A 17918-nucleotide genomic window follows, 5' to 3' on the forward strand; every position below is an offset into this window, starting at 1 on the left:
GCGCCGGGAGAGCTCACGGGGTGGGGTGCGGGGCGCTGGGCCCCGCCGGGAGGCGGGGTGAGGAAGGGGATGGAGGTGATCCGGAAGGATTCCTGGAGGAGGTGACATGGTGGCTACTCCCGCGGCCAGGCCGGGGTGGAAGTGCTCCTGGGGCTGGGGTGAGAGGCGGGTGGGGGTGGACAGAAGAGAGGAGCAGTGAGGCTGCAGAGGTGGAGGTGACCGGGTGGACCGAGGGCTTGCATTTACCCTCAGCGGCAGGGGAAGAGTAACAGGGGAGGGAGGGGCTCGGGCTTGCATTTTAGGGAGAACCCCTGGCTCCTCCGTGACGTCTGGTCAGGAGAGGGCAGCCTGGAGCCAGGGACACCCTAGTGAGGCTGTAGAAAGAGGATGGCAGTGGGCATGAAGATCAAAGACCAAGTTGACAACTATTCAGGATGTAGAAGTGAAAAGATGGACAGCATTTGGGGCCTGGCTGGCCACTGAGGGAGGAGGGGTCTAGGATGACTGCAGGGCTTGGCCCTGGAGGTGGAGCTGGCAGGGATGAGGGGACGAGAGGGATGAGATCAGACTTGGACCTGGTGAGCTGGAGGTGGAGGCAGGCCAGCCGAGGGGAGATCATGTAAAAGTCAACAGCTAGCTACCATACTGCGCTGGCTTGGGAGGTGCCAGGCACTGTACTAAGCATTTTTCTCGGATTAAAAATGAGGCAGGTGTTCCTATTACTCTCCATTTAAAGAGGAGAAAACAGAGACTTGGAAGAATGAAAGTGGCTTAAGAGCAGGAGGTAAGGTCCAGAGCTCAGGGGGCAGGGCTGTGGTCTGTAGGAACAGAGCTCCCCAATGGCCAGTGTCTCTGCCATCTCAGGTCTCTGAGGGGCTGTGAGAGGTGGCATGTTGAGCCAGGATGGTCTTGGTGAGGACAAAATTAATACTTCAGGGGCTAACGGAGATCTGCAGGAGTTTGGGAGAGTCTCTGGGTGTCTTTAGAATCTGCTGGCAGCCATGGGGTGCTGGCTGGCTTGTGATGGGGGAGGTGGTGGTGAATTTGGTGACAGCCTATTTATTGTCCGGCATCTGGTGAGATCCGGGTGGGAGGCTGGAGTAGGGCGATTGATTATATGATCCCTGTAGGGATGGGTATGTAATGTCAGTGCTGGGGTGAGGAGCAGGTTCTATGGGAGGGTGTCTGCTAGACCATGGGACCTGGGAGGACCCCTATTCCTAGTGATGCCTACACTTCTGGGAGTTAAGAAAACCTTTATCTGATTTCCCTCCCCAATGGCAAGTGTTGGAGTTGCCCCAAAACTACCCAACCTCCTAAGACTGGGCAGGTGACAGGGTGGGCTGAGGAAATAAGCCTCATATAGGCCTGCCCATAGCCCCTTGGCACACAGCCCCAAACATGGACGTAGCTCATGGGCAAGTCACATCTCAGGCCTGAGAATCTCTTTCAGCAAAGCCACACACAGCACCCTCAGCCACACACCACACTCAGGCTTAGACGTGGAACATACCATGTGCAGGCCCCTCCCCTAGGACCCAGGACAGATGAGCAGCAGGATCCTGAGCTGGATGCTCAACCCATCAGACAGCAGAAGCCCCCACAACCCCCATGTCTCCCTCCCCACTCAGGTCCACGCTTCACTTCTTGGCTATGTTTCCTGAGCAGGGCCTCAGTGAATTCTAACTCTGGATCCAGCACCTATGACCTTGTGGTTTGACCCTGGGATTCAGCCACCTAGAGATCTTGCCAGAAGAGTTCCAAGAATGGTCCACTTGGAGATGATGCCTTGAGAGGCATGGTCATCATCCCCAGGTTTCCAGGTGACCCTCGGGTGGGTGGCAGGACTGGATGGGCCCTATGTGGCCCTGAGGTGAACTGGGAGGTCTGAGAAAGCAAGCTATGGGAAGCCAGGATTTGGCTTGACATGAGTCAAACGTGTGTGCTAGAGCCATCGGCAAGGGTGCTTCAGGAGCAGACTGCCACTGCGGCCACTCTCTCAGGTGTTCCGGACCCACCAAGGTGACCTTGAAGGGCCTTGATGTTGGAACTTGCATTTTGTAGGGCAAAGGGAGATGTGAGACTCTCCTTGGGGGGTCAGGCCACTGAACACAGGTGCCTTGTGCTTTAGTTTTCTCACACATACACACCAGTGCCCCGAGCGAGGAGGGGCTGCCGCTGGAAATGGCCACAATGGGCCCTCTTCCCCCTGCTCTCACCTCTTCGGGACTTCGCCAAGGTTGGTCCCTGGAACCCTGGCAATTGGACTCCTAGGCCCATTCATATTAGAGCTGGGGAGTTAGCAACCAGACCTGCTGGCACAGAGCAGGGGGCTTAGACTAAGGCCTCTCCAATGGGACCCCAGAGGGGTTCTCTAGGACCCTGGGGTCAAAACTGCTCTGACATGTCACCTCCCACCCCCAGCTGCCACCTCCTGGAAACCTCAGATTCTTCAGGGTGCCTTGTGAGAGCAGGGGCTGGGTATCCCCATCAGGTTAGAGGGTTTCTCCAGGGAGGGACTTGGGGTTCATCTGACCCTATCTAACCCATCCTGGAATTCCATCAGCGCCTTGTAAAAGAGGAATGGGATGCACCTAAGGAACTCTCTAGAAACCCAGCTTTGCCCAGTTCGAATGGATAAAAAAGCATGGGTGCTGATGGGGCAGTAGTAGCAGAGAGGGAGTGCCTGGGAACCAGGGCTTTCCTTAGAAAGGTACTTGGGAACAGAGCAGCACTGGTGGTGGGAGGAGACCACTGGGCAAGACTGGCATCCCTGTCCTCCCTCCATCACCCTCCCGTGAATCAAGAAACCAGGCAGTGAGGCTCTGGGGGCTGCGTTTATGGGGACGACCTGACAGAGGGCATGGTCCGTACAAAACCGGAAACAATACATACATATATATATTATATACAGAGACGCAGTCCTGCAGAGGGCGGGATGGGGACCAACACTGGCCAGAGCAACCAGAAGCGCCTGCGGCCCCACCTGCCTGGCCCCGCCCCCTCCGTCTGCGAGGGCATAGGTGAAGTGCATGGGCCGGGCCACTGAGACAGCCAGCTCTTTCAGGGGTAGGGAAACGTCTGGAGACAGGGAGGGGAGAGGGAAGAAATACTGATCGATGGCATGGTCTATTTATAGGGGATGAGGAGAAGCCAAAAACCCAGGCTGGGGCAGGGGCATCAGGGAGGGGCAAAATGAGAGATGGATTCTGAAAGGGGAGGGGGACCTGAGAGGGTCCTCACCTCCCTTGGTCCAAGCCCCAATTTGGGGTTAAAGTGAGGAAACGAGTCAATTTCACTTAGAAAGCAGGCTGTCAGCAGGGCAGCCCTGGTCTCCAAAAAGTTTAGTAAAATGTTGCCCTCCAGTCAAAACATTGGAAGGGTGTGGGTGTGGGTGTGGGTGTGGGTGTGTGAGGCTGAATCTCTGGTGTTAGTACAAGGCTTCCATGTGTGGCCCTGGGCAGGGCAGGGCCTGGCTCTCAGTAAGAAATGTTTCTCTTGCCTAAGACCAGGTCTCTGCAGCCAGCCCCCAAGCTGATTTCCTCTCATCCCCAGAATTCCCAGGGTTGGACAGGAAACGACCCGAGAGGCCACAGAACAGTTCCAGGAAGAGGTTATGGCTATTTGGCACCAGGGAAGGGCAGGTGGGAGGCACAAGGAGAAACTGAGGGCTTCTGCCCCCCTCTCCCTGCTCGTACTCCCCTTTTCCTGAAGGACACATGGGACATCAGTGCAGGGCCAGGCCCAGCCTCCGGGCTCTGGGGTGGACGCAGTCCCTCCTGGGAGGGGAGACAGGAATGGGAGAAGGTGTGGAGGCAACCCCTTCCAGGAGGAGGATCAGAATGAAACAGACAGCACAATGATGGGGGAGGGGAGGGGCCAAAAAGGTAGAATCTCAAGTCAAGGAGCCCTGTGGGCAGGGAGCAGCCTCCAGGTGGTGAAATGCTGGGAGAGCCCTCAGCCCCATTCCAGTCCAGAGACAAAGGCTGGAGGTTGTAAAGTCTGGCAGTTTGGTCTGCAGATCCTTGTGTCCATCCACCACCCAGGCCAGCCCTCAGCATCCCTCGGCCTCTGTGCCTCAGCCCCATGAAGTAAGAAGGAGGCCATCCGTCCAGCCACCTGTCTGCCCGGGGCCACCACAATGGGGCCTGTGATATGGGCCCTCTGGTCCCTGAAGCTGGGGGAGGTGGGGCAGAGGGGTGGGGGAGTCGGGGCACCTGTCCCCAGGCTGGTAGGGGGTGGGGTGAAATATTGAGGACGGGAGGGAGGACAATGGGAGGGGTTAGTTATTATCTGGTCAAGGAAAGATTCCTGCTAAGTAGAATTGGAATTCCTCAGTGTTTGCAGGTTTCCTTCCAGTTCTGAGATCTGGAAAACAAAGGGGAGAGGGGGTCAGGCATGGGCCCCACTCCTTGTGTCCACTGGTGGGGACATGGCCCTGAGCTCTCAGCCAGCAGCATAACTGAGATCCAGAGCGGGTGCCCGATGGGGGCTTCCCTGCCATCACCTCCACAAGGCCCCGCCCCCAGGGCTCCCTGGGCCTACCTTGTCCAGGAGCTTGTCCATCTCCTCCTTCCTGGCCAGCTCCGACTCCTCCAGAACCCGGCGCTGTGCCGTCTCCTTTTTCAGGAACTCGATCTCCCTGGTGGTCAGCGGGGGACAGATGGTGGGTAAGGGTGTGTGGCCTGGCTTCCACCCAGGAAGTGTCAGGGTTCTCAATCCTATCCTCAGCTCTACTGGGCAGCTCTGCCCTCTCCCTGTTCTCAGGTCAGGGAGGCCGAGGTGTTCCCAAAGCCTCTGGGGTCTGGTCGTCATTCCGGGCCCAGGTACCCCCACCACGGGCTCTCCACCTTCTATGCTCCTCACCTCCCTGCTCAGCTGGGGATGGGGAAGGACTGCGACAAAGGCCCCTCAGTGCCCCCGGGCCCCGGCCACGTACTTCTGCTGGTAGTCCTTGATGAGGCGCTTGGCCTTGCTGTACTTGCGCTCCAGGGCCTGGTACTGGGCCTGGGTCTCCCGCAGGTGCTCATCCACAGCTTGGCACAGACTCTGGGCCTCACCCCAGTAGCCCTCCAGCTTCTCCATGCGCTCCTTGTTCTCTTCCACACTCTGCTCCAGCTGAGCCTTCTCCACCCGCCACCGCCCCTTCTCCTGCTCCAGGCTCTGCAGCTGAGAGGAAGGATGGCCCTGGGTTGGTGGGGGCCCGAGGGAGCCCAGGAGCACCCCCATCTTTCACTGGGCCAGAACCTCTGGATGATTCTGCAGATATGGAGCCCACTGCCCCCTAACTACTGACACTTAACTTGGCTGAACCTGAGACCTGAAACCGGAGAAGGAAGAGGTGGGACCTCGGCCTCAGAGGTCCCAGCTGGAGTCCCTGACAATGTACCACACTCCTGCTCCCAGAAGGCAGGGGGCCTGGGTTAGTCACTGATTAGCTCTGTGACTTGGGGCAAGGCAACTTCTGTCTTAAGTCTCAGTCTTCTAATCTGTAAAATGGGAGTGATGCTTGCCTTGCCACGCTCACAAGGGCTACCGTGAGGTGGTAGATGTGAGAGCAGAGCAGGGAAAAGTCACCACTACCCTCTGTCCCCTCTGCACCTCTGGCCTACTGACCAGTCCCTGCTTCTGTGGCTTCTTGAACAATCCTGGCCCCTCTCCCAGCTCGCAGGCTACGCCAGTGCAGAACTTCCGGCCTCAATGGCTCAGTCTTGGAGCCTCTGTTCTCTCTCTCACCTCCCACACCCCATTTGTGCACTCGGAGCCCTGAGTCCTGAGCTCCAGCCCAACATCACTTCCAACTCCTCACAGGCACCAGGCCCCCACTCCGACCCCACCCACCCAAAGGTATTCCTTTCTGCCCAGCCCACCTCTGTTCAGAGGTGCCATCCTCTCCCACTGTCACCCCAGTGCTCAGCCTCAAGCCCCTGCCTGCCCCTCCAACCTTGTTGGCTGCAAATGCCACTTGCTCTCTAGGCCCCAGCCACACAGGCCTTCCTGCAGATCCTCAGGCTTGCCAGGCTCCCTCCTGGCACACAGCGTTTGCCCGTGCTGTTCCCTCTGCCTGGAGTGTTCCCATCGCCCCTCCCCCTTAAGGTATTCCTCCTTTCTGTCCAGCCCACCTCTGTTCAAAGATGCCATCCTCTCTCATTGCCACCCCAGTGCTCAGCCTCAAGCCCCTGCCTGCCCCTCCAACCTTGTTGGCTGCAAATGCCACTTGCTCTCTAGGCCCCAGCCACACAGGCCTTCCTGCAGATCCTCAGGCTTGCCAGGCTCCCTCCTGGCACACAGCGTTTGCCCGTGCTGTTCCCTCTGCCTGGAGTGTTCCCATCGCCCCTCCCCCTTGCCTCATCATTTCCCACTGGCTCACCCTTGGGTTCTCTGCTCAGAGTGTCACTTCCCCAGAGAAGTCTCCTGGAGCACCTCCAACAGCACAGCCCCACCCCCAACCCCCCACCCCCATCAGGTCCTGCTGCTCTTAAGAACTCATAACCCTGTCCTCTCCCACAAAGCCCATGTCCGTCTGTAACGATACAGTCATTGGTGCGCAGACTCGGAGCTGCACAAGGGCAAGGACCAAATCTGCTTCTGCTTATCACAGGGACTGGAATAGTGCGGGCAGCCAGGAGGCAGCCAGCAGATGTTTACTGACTGAAAGCATGAACAGGCCTTGGACTTACCCTGCCCCTTAATGCTCTGCACCCACCCAGGAACCTGGCCTGCCATCTCCACCTCAGAAATGCAGCTCCAACCCAGCCTTCCCTTCCGCACCCTCTGCCATACGCTGGGCAGCTCTGGCCTGCACCCGCCTCCTAGGTTTGCTGGCCTCCAAGTCCTGCCCACCTACTCTTGTCCTCCCACTTCACAGGCAGTGATCTTCCTCCTTACGGCCCCCAGGTGGCCACAGGTCCAAGGCTAGAGTCCTTCGGGGGAAGTCAGGACACTGCAGCTACGCCCACCCTGGCAGCCAGCTCTGCTCCTACATCTCCCACAGCAACGGCTGCTACAGCCCACGGCCTCCTCCGAAGCCAGCCTCCGAGCTCAAGCTTGTCTCCTGCCAGCAAGCATCTAACCCCCTCTCCCAGGCTCCGCTTCACACTCTCCTTTCTCCATGCACAGTGGGTGTAAACCCACATGTGGGCGTGCACACGTGTGCCTCGGTGTACCGTGTCCACATGGCTGTGTACCCCTGCTTCTCCCCACTACACGGAAAGCCCCACGGAAGTTGGAACTCCTAATGTCCTGGCCCAGCAGGGGCCCAATACAAGTTTTTCATCTGGAGTCTGTGCATCTCCATGCCTGCGAGAGTTAGCACCCAACATGCTTGTGTGGGTGTCTGTGCGTGGTGCATACGTGTGACTGTGGATGTCACGTGTGTGTCACCATCTGGGAGTGTTAGCATAAGCACCTCGTGAGAAGGCACATGTCCTGTGACACTCCTCCTGCGCGATGGCCATGCCTGTGTGTCTTAGATCAGAGCAATGCAGAGGGAGTCTACACATCCAGGGCGATGCACGTGTGAAGCCTAAGTCCAGCATGTCCGTGTTCTGCCTGCACAGAGTAGGTGTCTGGTGCATGGCTCTGTGGGTACTGTGTGCCTGGGGTCCAGGCTGGCATGTGCCTGTGAGTATCTCTGGGCAGTTTGCATCTATCACGGGCCCCGTGTATAGAGGACTCACGTGGGACAGCATGGACGTGAAGACATCTAGAATGTAAGTCAGTGTATTTGGGATAATAGCTCATTGTGCAGCCTTTTATTGAGCACCTATGATGTGTCAGACACTGCGCTAAGGACTTTCCCTGGATTATCCACTTAAACCTCACAAGGATCCGATGGTATTGGCACTATTATTACCCCATTTTATAGATGAGAAGACTGAGGCACTGAGCAGCAAGTGAATGGTGGACAGACGCATCCAGAGCTCGAGTTCTTTACCCTGCCCTCCCTTGCCTAAGGGACAGCTTGCCCTATACATGCTTGTGGGTAGAGGAAGGTAGGCAAATGTCAGTGTGCAGGTGTGAGGGGGGGCGATCATCCCTCCAGCCCTCAGACCCTGTTCCTCCCCCCTCCACACACTCCCCTCACCTTTCTTTTCAGCTGCTGGATCTCTGCCTCAGTCACAGCATGCTTGATCTGGAGCTGCAGGGGAGAGGGGCAGGTGATCAGTTCACGGGCCGGGGGAGGGGGGCGGTGTTGGCAGAGCTGCAGGTGGGATGCTGGCCCACCTTACCCTCCCCTCTCCCCACCCCAGGACCCCCTCCTCCCACCTCCTTGAACTTGTGCACCAGCTTCTCGGGCTCCATGTCCACAGGGGACAAGGCATCCTCGTTCTCTGCCAACTCGAACACCTCGATGGCCATCTCGCCACCTGGGAACGTGGGGCTCAGCTCCTCCTCCTCGTCAGTGGCGTACTCTCCGGTCTGCGAAGGAGAGAGGAGGCTGTGCGCCCTGCCCATCCCAGCCTTCCTCAGGCCTGACAGCCGGGCTCAGACTGGCAATAGTCAGCCCATGTCAAACTGGGAGCCCCTTGGGGGGTCTGGTTCATGTTACCCCCATCAGACTGGGGCCATGGTTTGTGTTTTCCCTGAAGGCATGGGCAATCCCCCCATAAGAGAGACCCCTGAAGAGACAGCCTGTTTCGAGGGGTCCCCTGAGGTCTGGAGCTGTCTCCTTCCTCAGATTATGTCCCCTGGGGTTAGGGGCCGTGCTGTCCCCTCAGAGTGGGGGCTCTTTGAAGAACTCTATTTTCCTCGTGGGACCAGGACGCCTCTCTGAGGAAAGAGGGTGTGACTGTTCCAGGAGGAAAGGTCTGCATCACCTCCCTCAGACTGGGGGCTCCCCTAGGACAGGGAACGGTGCTCTGGGCTTCTTCACAAGGCCTGGGAAAGCGGTGGAGGCAGAGGATGTCTGTAAAGCTCCATCCGGCCACCAGGGGGCGATGCCGCTGGCAGCCAGGCCAGGAGTCCCTACCTCCTCATCATCCTCCCCATACTGGGCGTATCTCTGCTCCATCATCTCTCGCTGCCATCGCTCCTGTTCCAGGGTCTGCTGAATGAGCTGAGCCACCTCGCTCTGCTCACCGGGCCGCTCCCGGCCAATCATAAACCTGCAGGGACACCAGTGTCATTCCTTTTGCCTCTGTCCTCAGCTGGGTTAACGGCACCATCCTCCCCGCTGGTGCTCCTCTCTCCACACCCAGGCCCTCCCAGGGGAGGTGAAATGAGAGGGCTGAGTCCAGAGGCTGCAGAATGTTAATAATGAATGGGGGAGCCGGGGGCCCTTATTGAGTTTCCTTCCCAGGAGAGGCAAAGGCTCACTGGCCAGTTTTGGGGGAGGGGTGATGTCAGCCAAACTTCAGTCTGGGCTGCAGGGGACGTGAGTTCAGGAGCTGCCAGTGTAGGGGCTCTGACCCCACCACGTGGGAGGAAACGAGGCAGGGGATGGCGAATCTGAACCACCCCGGCCGGGCAGGGGCTGTGGAGGGGTGTCTTGTACTGGTATAGGCTCCAAGGCCCTGAGCTTCAGGAAGGGGCGGGATGATGGTGACTGGAGATTAGGATGGAGAGGAAATAGTGGAACTTCCAGGCACCAGCCCCTCCTCTCCGTGGCCACCCACATCCTGTTTCTCTCCACCACCCTTTCCTGGGGGCAGTGCCCCTCTTGGAGGGGGCAGGGAGTGATCCCTGAATGTTTTGCCAGAGAGGGACACAGGGAGCTTCTAGCACAGTCCCCTTAATTGACAGGCTCAGGGAGAAAAGTCCTTCCAGTCTGCATGGCATTCTCCCTGTACATCTTGGTTTTTCAATGAATGAGTCTGGACAGGCAGGGGAGAGAATGAGCCCAAGAAGCCAGTTTGGAGGTGCGGTGGAGAGCGGGCCGTGAAGCCCGAGTGCTGGTGGCCAGCAGCGGTCACGGGCTCAGGATGGGAAGGTAGGCTTGAGGCAAGGGATATGGGCACAGCAATTCCTTCGGGCAGGGACGCAGTGGGACCTCCTCTGTAAGTTGGGTCACGCAGAATCTTAACTGTGTGTGGGTAAATGGGCAGAGTGGCCGGATGAAGGCCGAGCCTCCTGCCTGCTCCCAGTCCCCACCTACCCCACCGGCCCGGCCCTCACCGCACGCGGCCCTTGGTGTTCCGGAGCACGGAGGCTGCAAAGCTCTGGGTCACTCCCACCAGACTGGTTCCGTCCACCTCCACCAGGAGGTCGTTCACCTGGATCCTAGGGGAGGTGACACTGGTTAGGGCATCATGAGGGGACCTGTGGAGCTGGGGTGGAGGTGGCCCCTTCCCATTAGAAACTCAAGGCTCAGTCCCCACAGGGACCTGGTACTTTGTCTACCTGCATAAAATGCATGAGGCCTGAGGCTCAGGTATCAGCCAGACCCACCTGTGTGGGCAGCGAGACCTGAGCAAGCAAAGCACATAGGTGTCCGGGACCAGGAGCAGCGTCAAGCTCCCTTCCCATGACAATCACACCCGTGTCTCCTCCTGCATCACACCTGACAGAGCAGTGTGACATCCACCAGAGATCACAACTGCCACGCACAGTGGCAAGGCCCACAGCCCTCTTACACAGACAAGCCTGCACAGACCTGCTCTGAAGATTTCCTTCCTGCCTCACACACTCATGTTCACACTCTGTACCACAGGGTCCTCTCACCCTGACGCTGGTGCACAACCCCCAACAGTCCAGCTGTGCATCTGAATGAAGCCTGTTCTCCTCACAAGGGGAGAGATGCGGGTGGTCCAGCATGGCCTGCTGAGAGGGATGGAATGAGGGGACCTCCCTCGAGCCCCAAGCCTTCTCACAGGGCTCCAATGCGGAAAGGGAGGACGCGGCCTATTGTAAACACTTCACATGCCTCACATGTGGGTACGAGCCTGTGGACACTCTCTCCCATGCACACACACTCCCCAAACTGCCAACCAGGAAGGGTTCTGGAAAGTCCCGATGAGGAGGTAAGTGAAAGAGCAGGGACTATCATCTTCCTCTTCTCGGCCCCTCCCCCCATGCCACCTGGGTTGCAGTGGGCAAAAGGCCTCTGATGGAGGCAACCCCACCTCTAGCAACATGACCCCAAAGTCATTAGTCCTCACAGGGATACCCACTCACCTCTGTCACATGAAAGGGGTCTGCGTTGGAGGTGCCACCACAAGGCACCCTTGATGTCAACCTCCCACTTACAACCCCGGGGTGCCCTGAGCCCTTCCCACTTCCCTGCTGCAAGACACATACAGTGGAGCTGTCCACAGAAGGGTCACTGGGCTTCCCAGGACTCCAGGAGGTCCTTCCAGAACCTTCTGACCCACAGATACCCCCTCTAGCTCAGATATCAAAACACAGGCACACATGACACACGGAAGGAGCAGTTTCCTCTGCAGACACATCTGCACCGTCTTTCTAGCCACACCACACACCTGGATCCCCTCTGTTCTCTAGGCTCCAGCCATAACTGCCTGCTTTTGGTCCCCTGCCTGCACCTAATACTCCTTTTTAGCCTAGTTAACTTCTGCTCATCCTTCAGGTCTCAGCTGCAATGCCACTTCCTCCAAGAAGCCTTCCCTGATACCCAGAGAGATCAAGCCCCCCCCTTTTTTTTTAATTCAGGGCTGATGATCAGATTTTATTTACAATTTGCATCATACATTTTGTCACTGGACATATCCCCACGTTGCTCATTGTAAACAAAGTATCTCATCAGGAGGGAAGCACCATACTCTATCTAGGCGTGCTGCTGCTGTACAGACATAGATACTGTGATGGGCATCTTCATGCAGAAAGCCTTTCTGCATTTAGGATTACTTCCTTAAGGCTTTGGTAAATATTGCCAAATTGCTTTCCCAAAGAGGGTGTACCAGCTACACTTGGGCAGTTGTATTGAGCTGCCTGGTACCAAAGGAAATTTAAGGTTGTAGTCTCACTTGGGTGGGAGGTCAAGCCCTCCTTTTTATGCCTTCATGGTGCCCTGTATTTCTCCTCCATTTCACCATTTTCTGTGTCCACTTGAATGTCTGCCTCACCACACCACACCACACCACATGATTCCTAAGGGCAAGTATCTCATCGCTGACTCCCCGGGGCCTGGCACCAGCCCCAGGACAGAGTCAGGAATTAGATATTTGAGGAATGAAGGAGGGAATGCTCAAACATACTCCACCAGGCACATAGTCTCCATGCTCATGCTCTCCCTACCATGGCCCCCCACACACTCAGACACCCAAAACCAGCCCTCGTCTTCAGCGCCCCCTAGAATGCAAGTTCATGCTGTGGCCCCAGGCCTCGACCAGCACCTGGCACAGTTTTGCTCCACCACCATCTGAGCCCACCTGGCTCAGTGACCCACCTACAGAGGATGAGGGAGGGGGTACCTGCCATCCCGATGGGCTGCACCGCCCTCGGTCACGGTCTTGACGAAGATGCCCAGCTTCTCCAGGCCCATGTCTGCCCCGGCCCCCATGCCGATGATGCTGATGCCCAAGCCCTCGGAGTCTGTGGAGCAGAGGGCAGTGAGATGGCGGGGGGCCATGGAGAAGGGGGAACAAGGAGGTCTAGCTCAGGGTTTGCAGGGGACAACGTGAGAGATGCACCCCATCCCCAGCCCTCACTCTGGGGCATGGCCCCCCTCCAAGCTTAGGAGTGTCCCACAACTGGGGAAGGGATGCAGTTTTGTCCACCCCGTCTTTGCCAAGTCGACTAGGATGCTCTTGGGTCACTCCCTGTCCTCTGTCCACCCACAGAATGGATGGGCAGCAGGGCCTGCTGAGGGTGACCCTCGTGGGTGGGCCAGAGGCTACTGTGTGCACATGAGGGTATGTGGGGGATGCGGATGGAGTCGGGAGGCAGCAATGGGCTCACTCTTTAAGCAATCTCATCCATACTCACAGCTTCAAAGACTTCCCGCTCTTCTCTCCCATCTGCACCGCCCCTCCCATGGGCCTCTGACATCCCAACTCATGGTCTTCCCCCACAAACTGGCTCTTCCTGTCTGCCACTCCCTCATGGGGCCTGGGAGTCACCTGGATTCCTCCCTCCCTCTCACAGCCTTTGCCCAAGCCAAACCACCACCAGACCCTGCTGATCTGCCTCCCCAGGACCTCTCAGGTCACCCACTTCCCTCCCGCACGGCCACCATCTTGTCCACACCAGTGGTCCTAGGATCCTTCTCCCCAAAGCACAGCCTGGAGTGGACTTTCTGTTTTGAATCCTCACCTGAGGATATTTTCCATTTGATTTTTAGAGAGAGTGGAAGAGAGAGGAAAAGACAGAGAAAAATATTGACGTGAGAGAAACACATCAATTGGTTGTCTCCTGTGTGCACCTGGGCCGGGGAGGAGGTACGTGCTCTTGACTGGAATCAAATCCAGGACCCTTAGGTCCGCAGGCTGATGCTCTACCCACTGAGCCAAACCGGCTAGGGCCTGGAGAGGTCTTTCTAGAATACCTCTCCCACACCAGTCCATCTTAGGGAAAAGACAGTGTCCTTCACATGGTCTCGAGGCCTTGCTTGCACACCCTTCTTCCCCTCACTGTCCAAATCCAGCCAAGCCCGCCTTCTCTCTTCCCCAAAAACTCCCCTGAACTCCTTTTCAGAGCCCAACTCAAACATCACTTCCTTGGGGAACCCCCATCCCAAGTCTGGTCAGGTCTCCTGTAAAACACTGTTATTTCAGCCCCTCCAGGCCTCCCCAGCACCTATTACAGCGCCTAAGGGCATAGTTAGATGTGACTGTCCCATCCATGTCTGCCGCCCCCTTAGGTCTCCCATCATGTCTGGCCAACACACAGCCCAGGACAGCCCACACCGTGCCCTCGGGAGCCTGGCAACTGAAGGAGCACACAGAACTGGTGGTGGGAGCCTGGGGCTAGACTGGAGTCCGTGTGGCTGTGGGTTGCTGACAGGGGCCCCGGGCAGAAGCTGGCACCAGAGAGGAGACCCACGTGGCCTGGCCCTGGCCTCTCACCCTTCTCCAGCTCCACAGGGAACAGCTCCAACCGCTCCACCCGCTTCTCCAGCTCATACTCCGCAGAGGCCGCCATGGGATCCACGTCCTCGTTGCGACGATCGTAGTCCTCGTTGGAGTAGGTGCTGAACACCTGGGGAGAGGGACACGTGTCAGAGGGCAAGGGCAGAACTGGCTTGGGGAGGCCAAGAGGGCAGGCTGTGCCACCCACCGATGCTCCCCTCCTACCAGAGGCCTCCTCCACCCCCTAGACAGGTTAAGGTCTCCCCCAGCCCATGATAAGCCCAACTTGGAGTGAAGGCCCTTCTAGTTCTGGAGTCCATGGGAGAGAAAGGGCCACAGCCTAGCCCAGTCCACACCATGATTCTCTTCTGCAGCCCCAACAGTGTAAGCATGGCCCACAGGAGAGGAAAGGAAGGGCCATGCTGGAGAAACTGCCCGACTCAGGAACCCAGGTCCCTAGGACAGAGAACGACCAACAGACAGGGGCAAACAGCGAGTAAGAGATGAGGGAGAGCCAGACCGGGCGAGGGCAGATACAGACATGGACACAGGGGGCAGGATAGCAGAAGGAACAGGCTGAGCAGGCGAGGGAAAGAGGCGGAGGGGAGAAAGAATGGAGATGCTGGAGGATGCCAGATGGGGAGAGAGGAGGGAGCGGTGTGAGACGCGGGGAGGGGGAGGGGAGCAGGAGACACAGAGATGGAGAGGACAGGGCTGACCTGAACCTGAAGTTGAGGCCAGGGTGGGGGAGGGAGGCAGGAAGGACCACCTCCACCCTCATGGGGGAAGGGCAGGCCCTCCACCTAAGGTGCCCCTCGAATGGTAGGAGCAGAGAGAACACCTATGGCCTTGCCTGCGGGCCGCAGTCTCCCTCCAGGACCACCGCTCTCTGAGGCTGGCCCTGTCTCCAGTGCACGGGGCCTCGATGAGACAAGCAAACCCAGCCTTCGCGGTGGCCCCAAGGCCAGCTCAGCTCTGCCTTGTCCCGTGCCCCTCGGCTGTCTTCCTCTTCCCAAATCTCTCAGCACAAAGGGGGGTGGGGGTCCCCAGCCCGACCCTCCTCCCAGGAACAGAAGATAGGGCAGGGGCTGTGTGGGAGTGCCTGATTGTGGGCCCAGGCAGGGGAGCCCCCAGTGGGAGGTTAATGAGCACCATTTGGGGTACCATGACTTGTTCCTGCTTCACTGCCTGCAGCGACAGGTTGGCACCACTTGGCGCTTAGTGGGGGCGAGAATGGGTGGGAGCAGCTCTGTCAGATGACTGGGCCTGAGGAGCTGGAGTGGGGCACTGCCTTCCCCGAGAACCCGCCAGGCCCCTCTCCTCCAGTACAGTGTCCCGGGAGCACAGGGCAGGAGCAGCACTCTGGTGTCCCAGCTTTAGTTTGGGCTCCTGTGTCCATGCCCCCAAGCCCAGAGGCTCACTCCCAGGGTGAGCCTGGGAGCATGGCTGGGGAAGGGGAGCTATGTGGCCACTCAACTCATTGCCCTCAATTTCACAGCATCAGAGAAACTCAAGCTCAGGCCCTTGAAGCTCATCATCAATTGTGCAGCGGGCCGTTGGACTGCCCTCGTGACACCTGGCCAGCAGCCTCCAAGCCCCCTGGAGGGAGGGCGACCCAGTCTGCACAGGGTGCAAATGCCAGGTCCGCTGCCCTGGGTTAGCAGGGGGTAGGGCAAGATGAGACGGTGCCCAGCTGGGCTCTGGTGGGCGGGTCGCCTGTGACTTTGTCCTCATTGCACAGGTGTCCCAGGCCCTAGGATAGGAGCTGGTGTGAGCTGAGACCGGGCAAACTGGGTTTGGCCCACTTTTGCCTCTGAGTCAGGGTCCCTTCATCGCCGTCTTTGTGGTGGCCTGGGGCACCAAGCCCCTCCCCCATGCAGTCTCATAGTGTGTGCGCACACGAACACACACAGTGACCTCCAAAACACCCTGACAGCCTGCCCTGGGTTCTGCCCTCATCTTCTTTTCTCAGCCTATGAAGTCCTGCAGGAAACTCAGGCCTCAGGCTCAGAGGGCCCAGACCACCCCTCACGTTGCCCAGCCTCTCAGAGAGCCCTGGGCCCAGGTGACAATCTGGAACTGGGCTCTCTGTCCTCAGCAGAAGCCTCCACAAAGGCAATAACTGGGTCACCAGCGGGACACGAGGCCCTGGACTGAGTATCCATGCAGAGCGGGGGCAGGGAGAGGGGAAAACGGGGACCGCTGCCCAGGGTGGGGAGGAGGAAACCCCAGCAAGGTCACAAGTCAGACACAATAAGGCAGGACCACATGCCACCGGCTCCCACACTCAGGCAGCGGCAGTCACCAGGGAGTCGGGGAGCACTGCTCCAAATCATGCGCTATTTTTTAGCCCAAAATCAGGGTAAGGTGTCAAATATAGACAGTCAGAGGCCCAGGTCCAAAAGACCAAATTCCACCTCTGAGGGGATCAGGCGGCTCAGAGAACTGGTGGGGGGCTGGGGGGTTTCCTGACTTCCTCTCAGTGCCCCCCACCCTTCCTTAGCATCCCAAGAAACCCCATAATCCTCAGTTCCCTCCAGGATCTCACGGCCTCAGGAGGGAAAGAGGGTTGAGAAAGGACTTTAAGGTCGTAGCTGGGGAAGGGGCTGGCCTGGTGGGGATTGCACCTTTCAGGCCCCTCGATGAGAGGGCCAGAGGTTAAGATACTCTGACAAGTGAGAGGAAACTGGGCCAGCTTCAGTGTCCACCAGTCGTTATGGAAACTGCAAGCAAACAGATGAGGGTTTGACTCAGGAGGGGAGGGGCAGAGTCCAGGCCAAGAACAGGCCCGGAACCGGCACCCCGTGCAGTGGACCTGCCGCTGAACCAGGGGTGGTGAGAAAGGGCCATCTAGGCTGAATGTGCCAGTCAGAAGTGGGGGGTAGAAAAAAGGGGGAGGTGGCCTGAGGTTCTTGTCTCCCCAGGGGATGCCCCCTCCCCCACACCAGCACTGCTCCGAGGAGCTCAGGGCACTGGCACGGTCTACAAAGAATCACCCAGCGTGGTGGTGCGGGTGAGGGGGCCAACTGAGACCTCCCAAAGGGGCAGTTCCCATCCCTGTCAGGGCACCCAGAGAACGTAGCCAAGAGCGTTTAGGGCCTGCCAAGGCCTTGGGAGCCTGTCCTATTGAGCAGCCAAGAGCAAAGGCATGCAGGCTGCTGCCAGGTCCCCTGGGGGGGAGGAGGGGGGTTCCCAGCCCCACCCCCTCCTCCCTGGCCAGCCGAAGGCCTAGCCCCCTCAAGGGCCACACCAAGTACCTATTCCCTGTGGCACCCAACACTTCCCCCTGGCCCACCCAGACCCCAAGAAAGAGGGCCCCAGCACTGGCCTTCCCCCACCCCCAGTCACATGACCCAAGCCCAGCTCACCCTCAAAGAACTGCTTCCCTCTTTCACTTCTGCAAAGCTGGGGTAGGGGCTACATACAAGACGAACGGAGTTAGGGCTATGGTCCCCTGTTCCTTAATTTTGGGGAGTTCCTGGCTCCTCCCTCCCACATTCTAAACAGCTCCTACACAGGGGGAGTCCAGAGGGTGTTTCCAAGCTCCCCTGCCCCCCTCCTGCCCAGAGCTGGGTAAGGACCAATATGGGGAGGCTCTCCTGGGCGAGCGCACACGCACACACACACACACACAAGCCTTTGCCTCTGGCACCTCTGGAGGAAGAATGACTGGGAATGGAAGGGAAAGCAGGTGCCCCAGGACCCTTGGCGAGGACGGGGCAGGGAGGGGTGCGGCAGCAGACAGGAGAACCTGAGGGCAGGTCCAGGCAGGCCATCCCTGTCTCAGGCCTGAAAGTCCTCCCCTTCTGACAAACAGCTGGCACTCCCCCACGCCCCCTCCGGGTGGTAACTTCTGGGAAGGGGCTGAGTGGCAGGGGCTGACTCAGCCTGCCAAACTCCACGGGCGAAGTGGGGGCGACGGCGTGCACGTGGCAGGCAGGGGCGGCGCGG

The 17918-nt window shown here is 58.5% G+C and overlaps 1 protein-coding gene across 1 annotated transcript in view; it reads right to left on the reverse strand.

Moving 5' to 3' along the window:
* Positions 1-2822: 2822 nt before the first annotated feature.
* Positions 2823-17918, reverse strand: part of PPP1R9B (protein phosphatase 1, regulatory subunit 9B) — a 36526-nt gene continuing 21430 nt past the window's right edge. The window contains exons 3-11 of the mRNA XM_005868211.2: positions 13965-14097; positions 12372-12492; positions 10117-10221; positions 8972-9107; positions 8269-8421; positions 8087-8140; positions 4940-5169; positions 4546-4642; positions 2823-4368 (exon numbers count right to left, since the gene is read on the reverse strand). Of these exons, the coding sequence (XP_005868273.1) occupies positions 4315-4368; positions 4546-4642; positions 4940-5169; positions 8087-8140; positions 8269-8421; positions 8972-9107; positions 10117-10221; positions 12372-12492; positions 13965-14097 (1083 nt within the window). The 3' untranslated portion in view covers positions 2823-4314. The remainder of the gene's footprint in view (positions 4369-4545; positions 4643-4939; positions 5170-8086; positions 8141-8268; positions 8422-8971; positions 9108-10116; positions 10222-12371; positions 12493-13964; positions 14098-17918) is intronic.

This window comes from Myotis brandtii, unplaced genomic scaffold (assembly GCF_000412655.1).
Source record: "Myotis brandtii unplaced genomic scaffold, ASM41265v1 scaffold265, whole genome shotgun sequence".
NCBI lineage: Eukaryota > Metazoa > Chordata > Mammalia > Chiroptera > Vespertilionidae > Myotis > Myotis brandtii.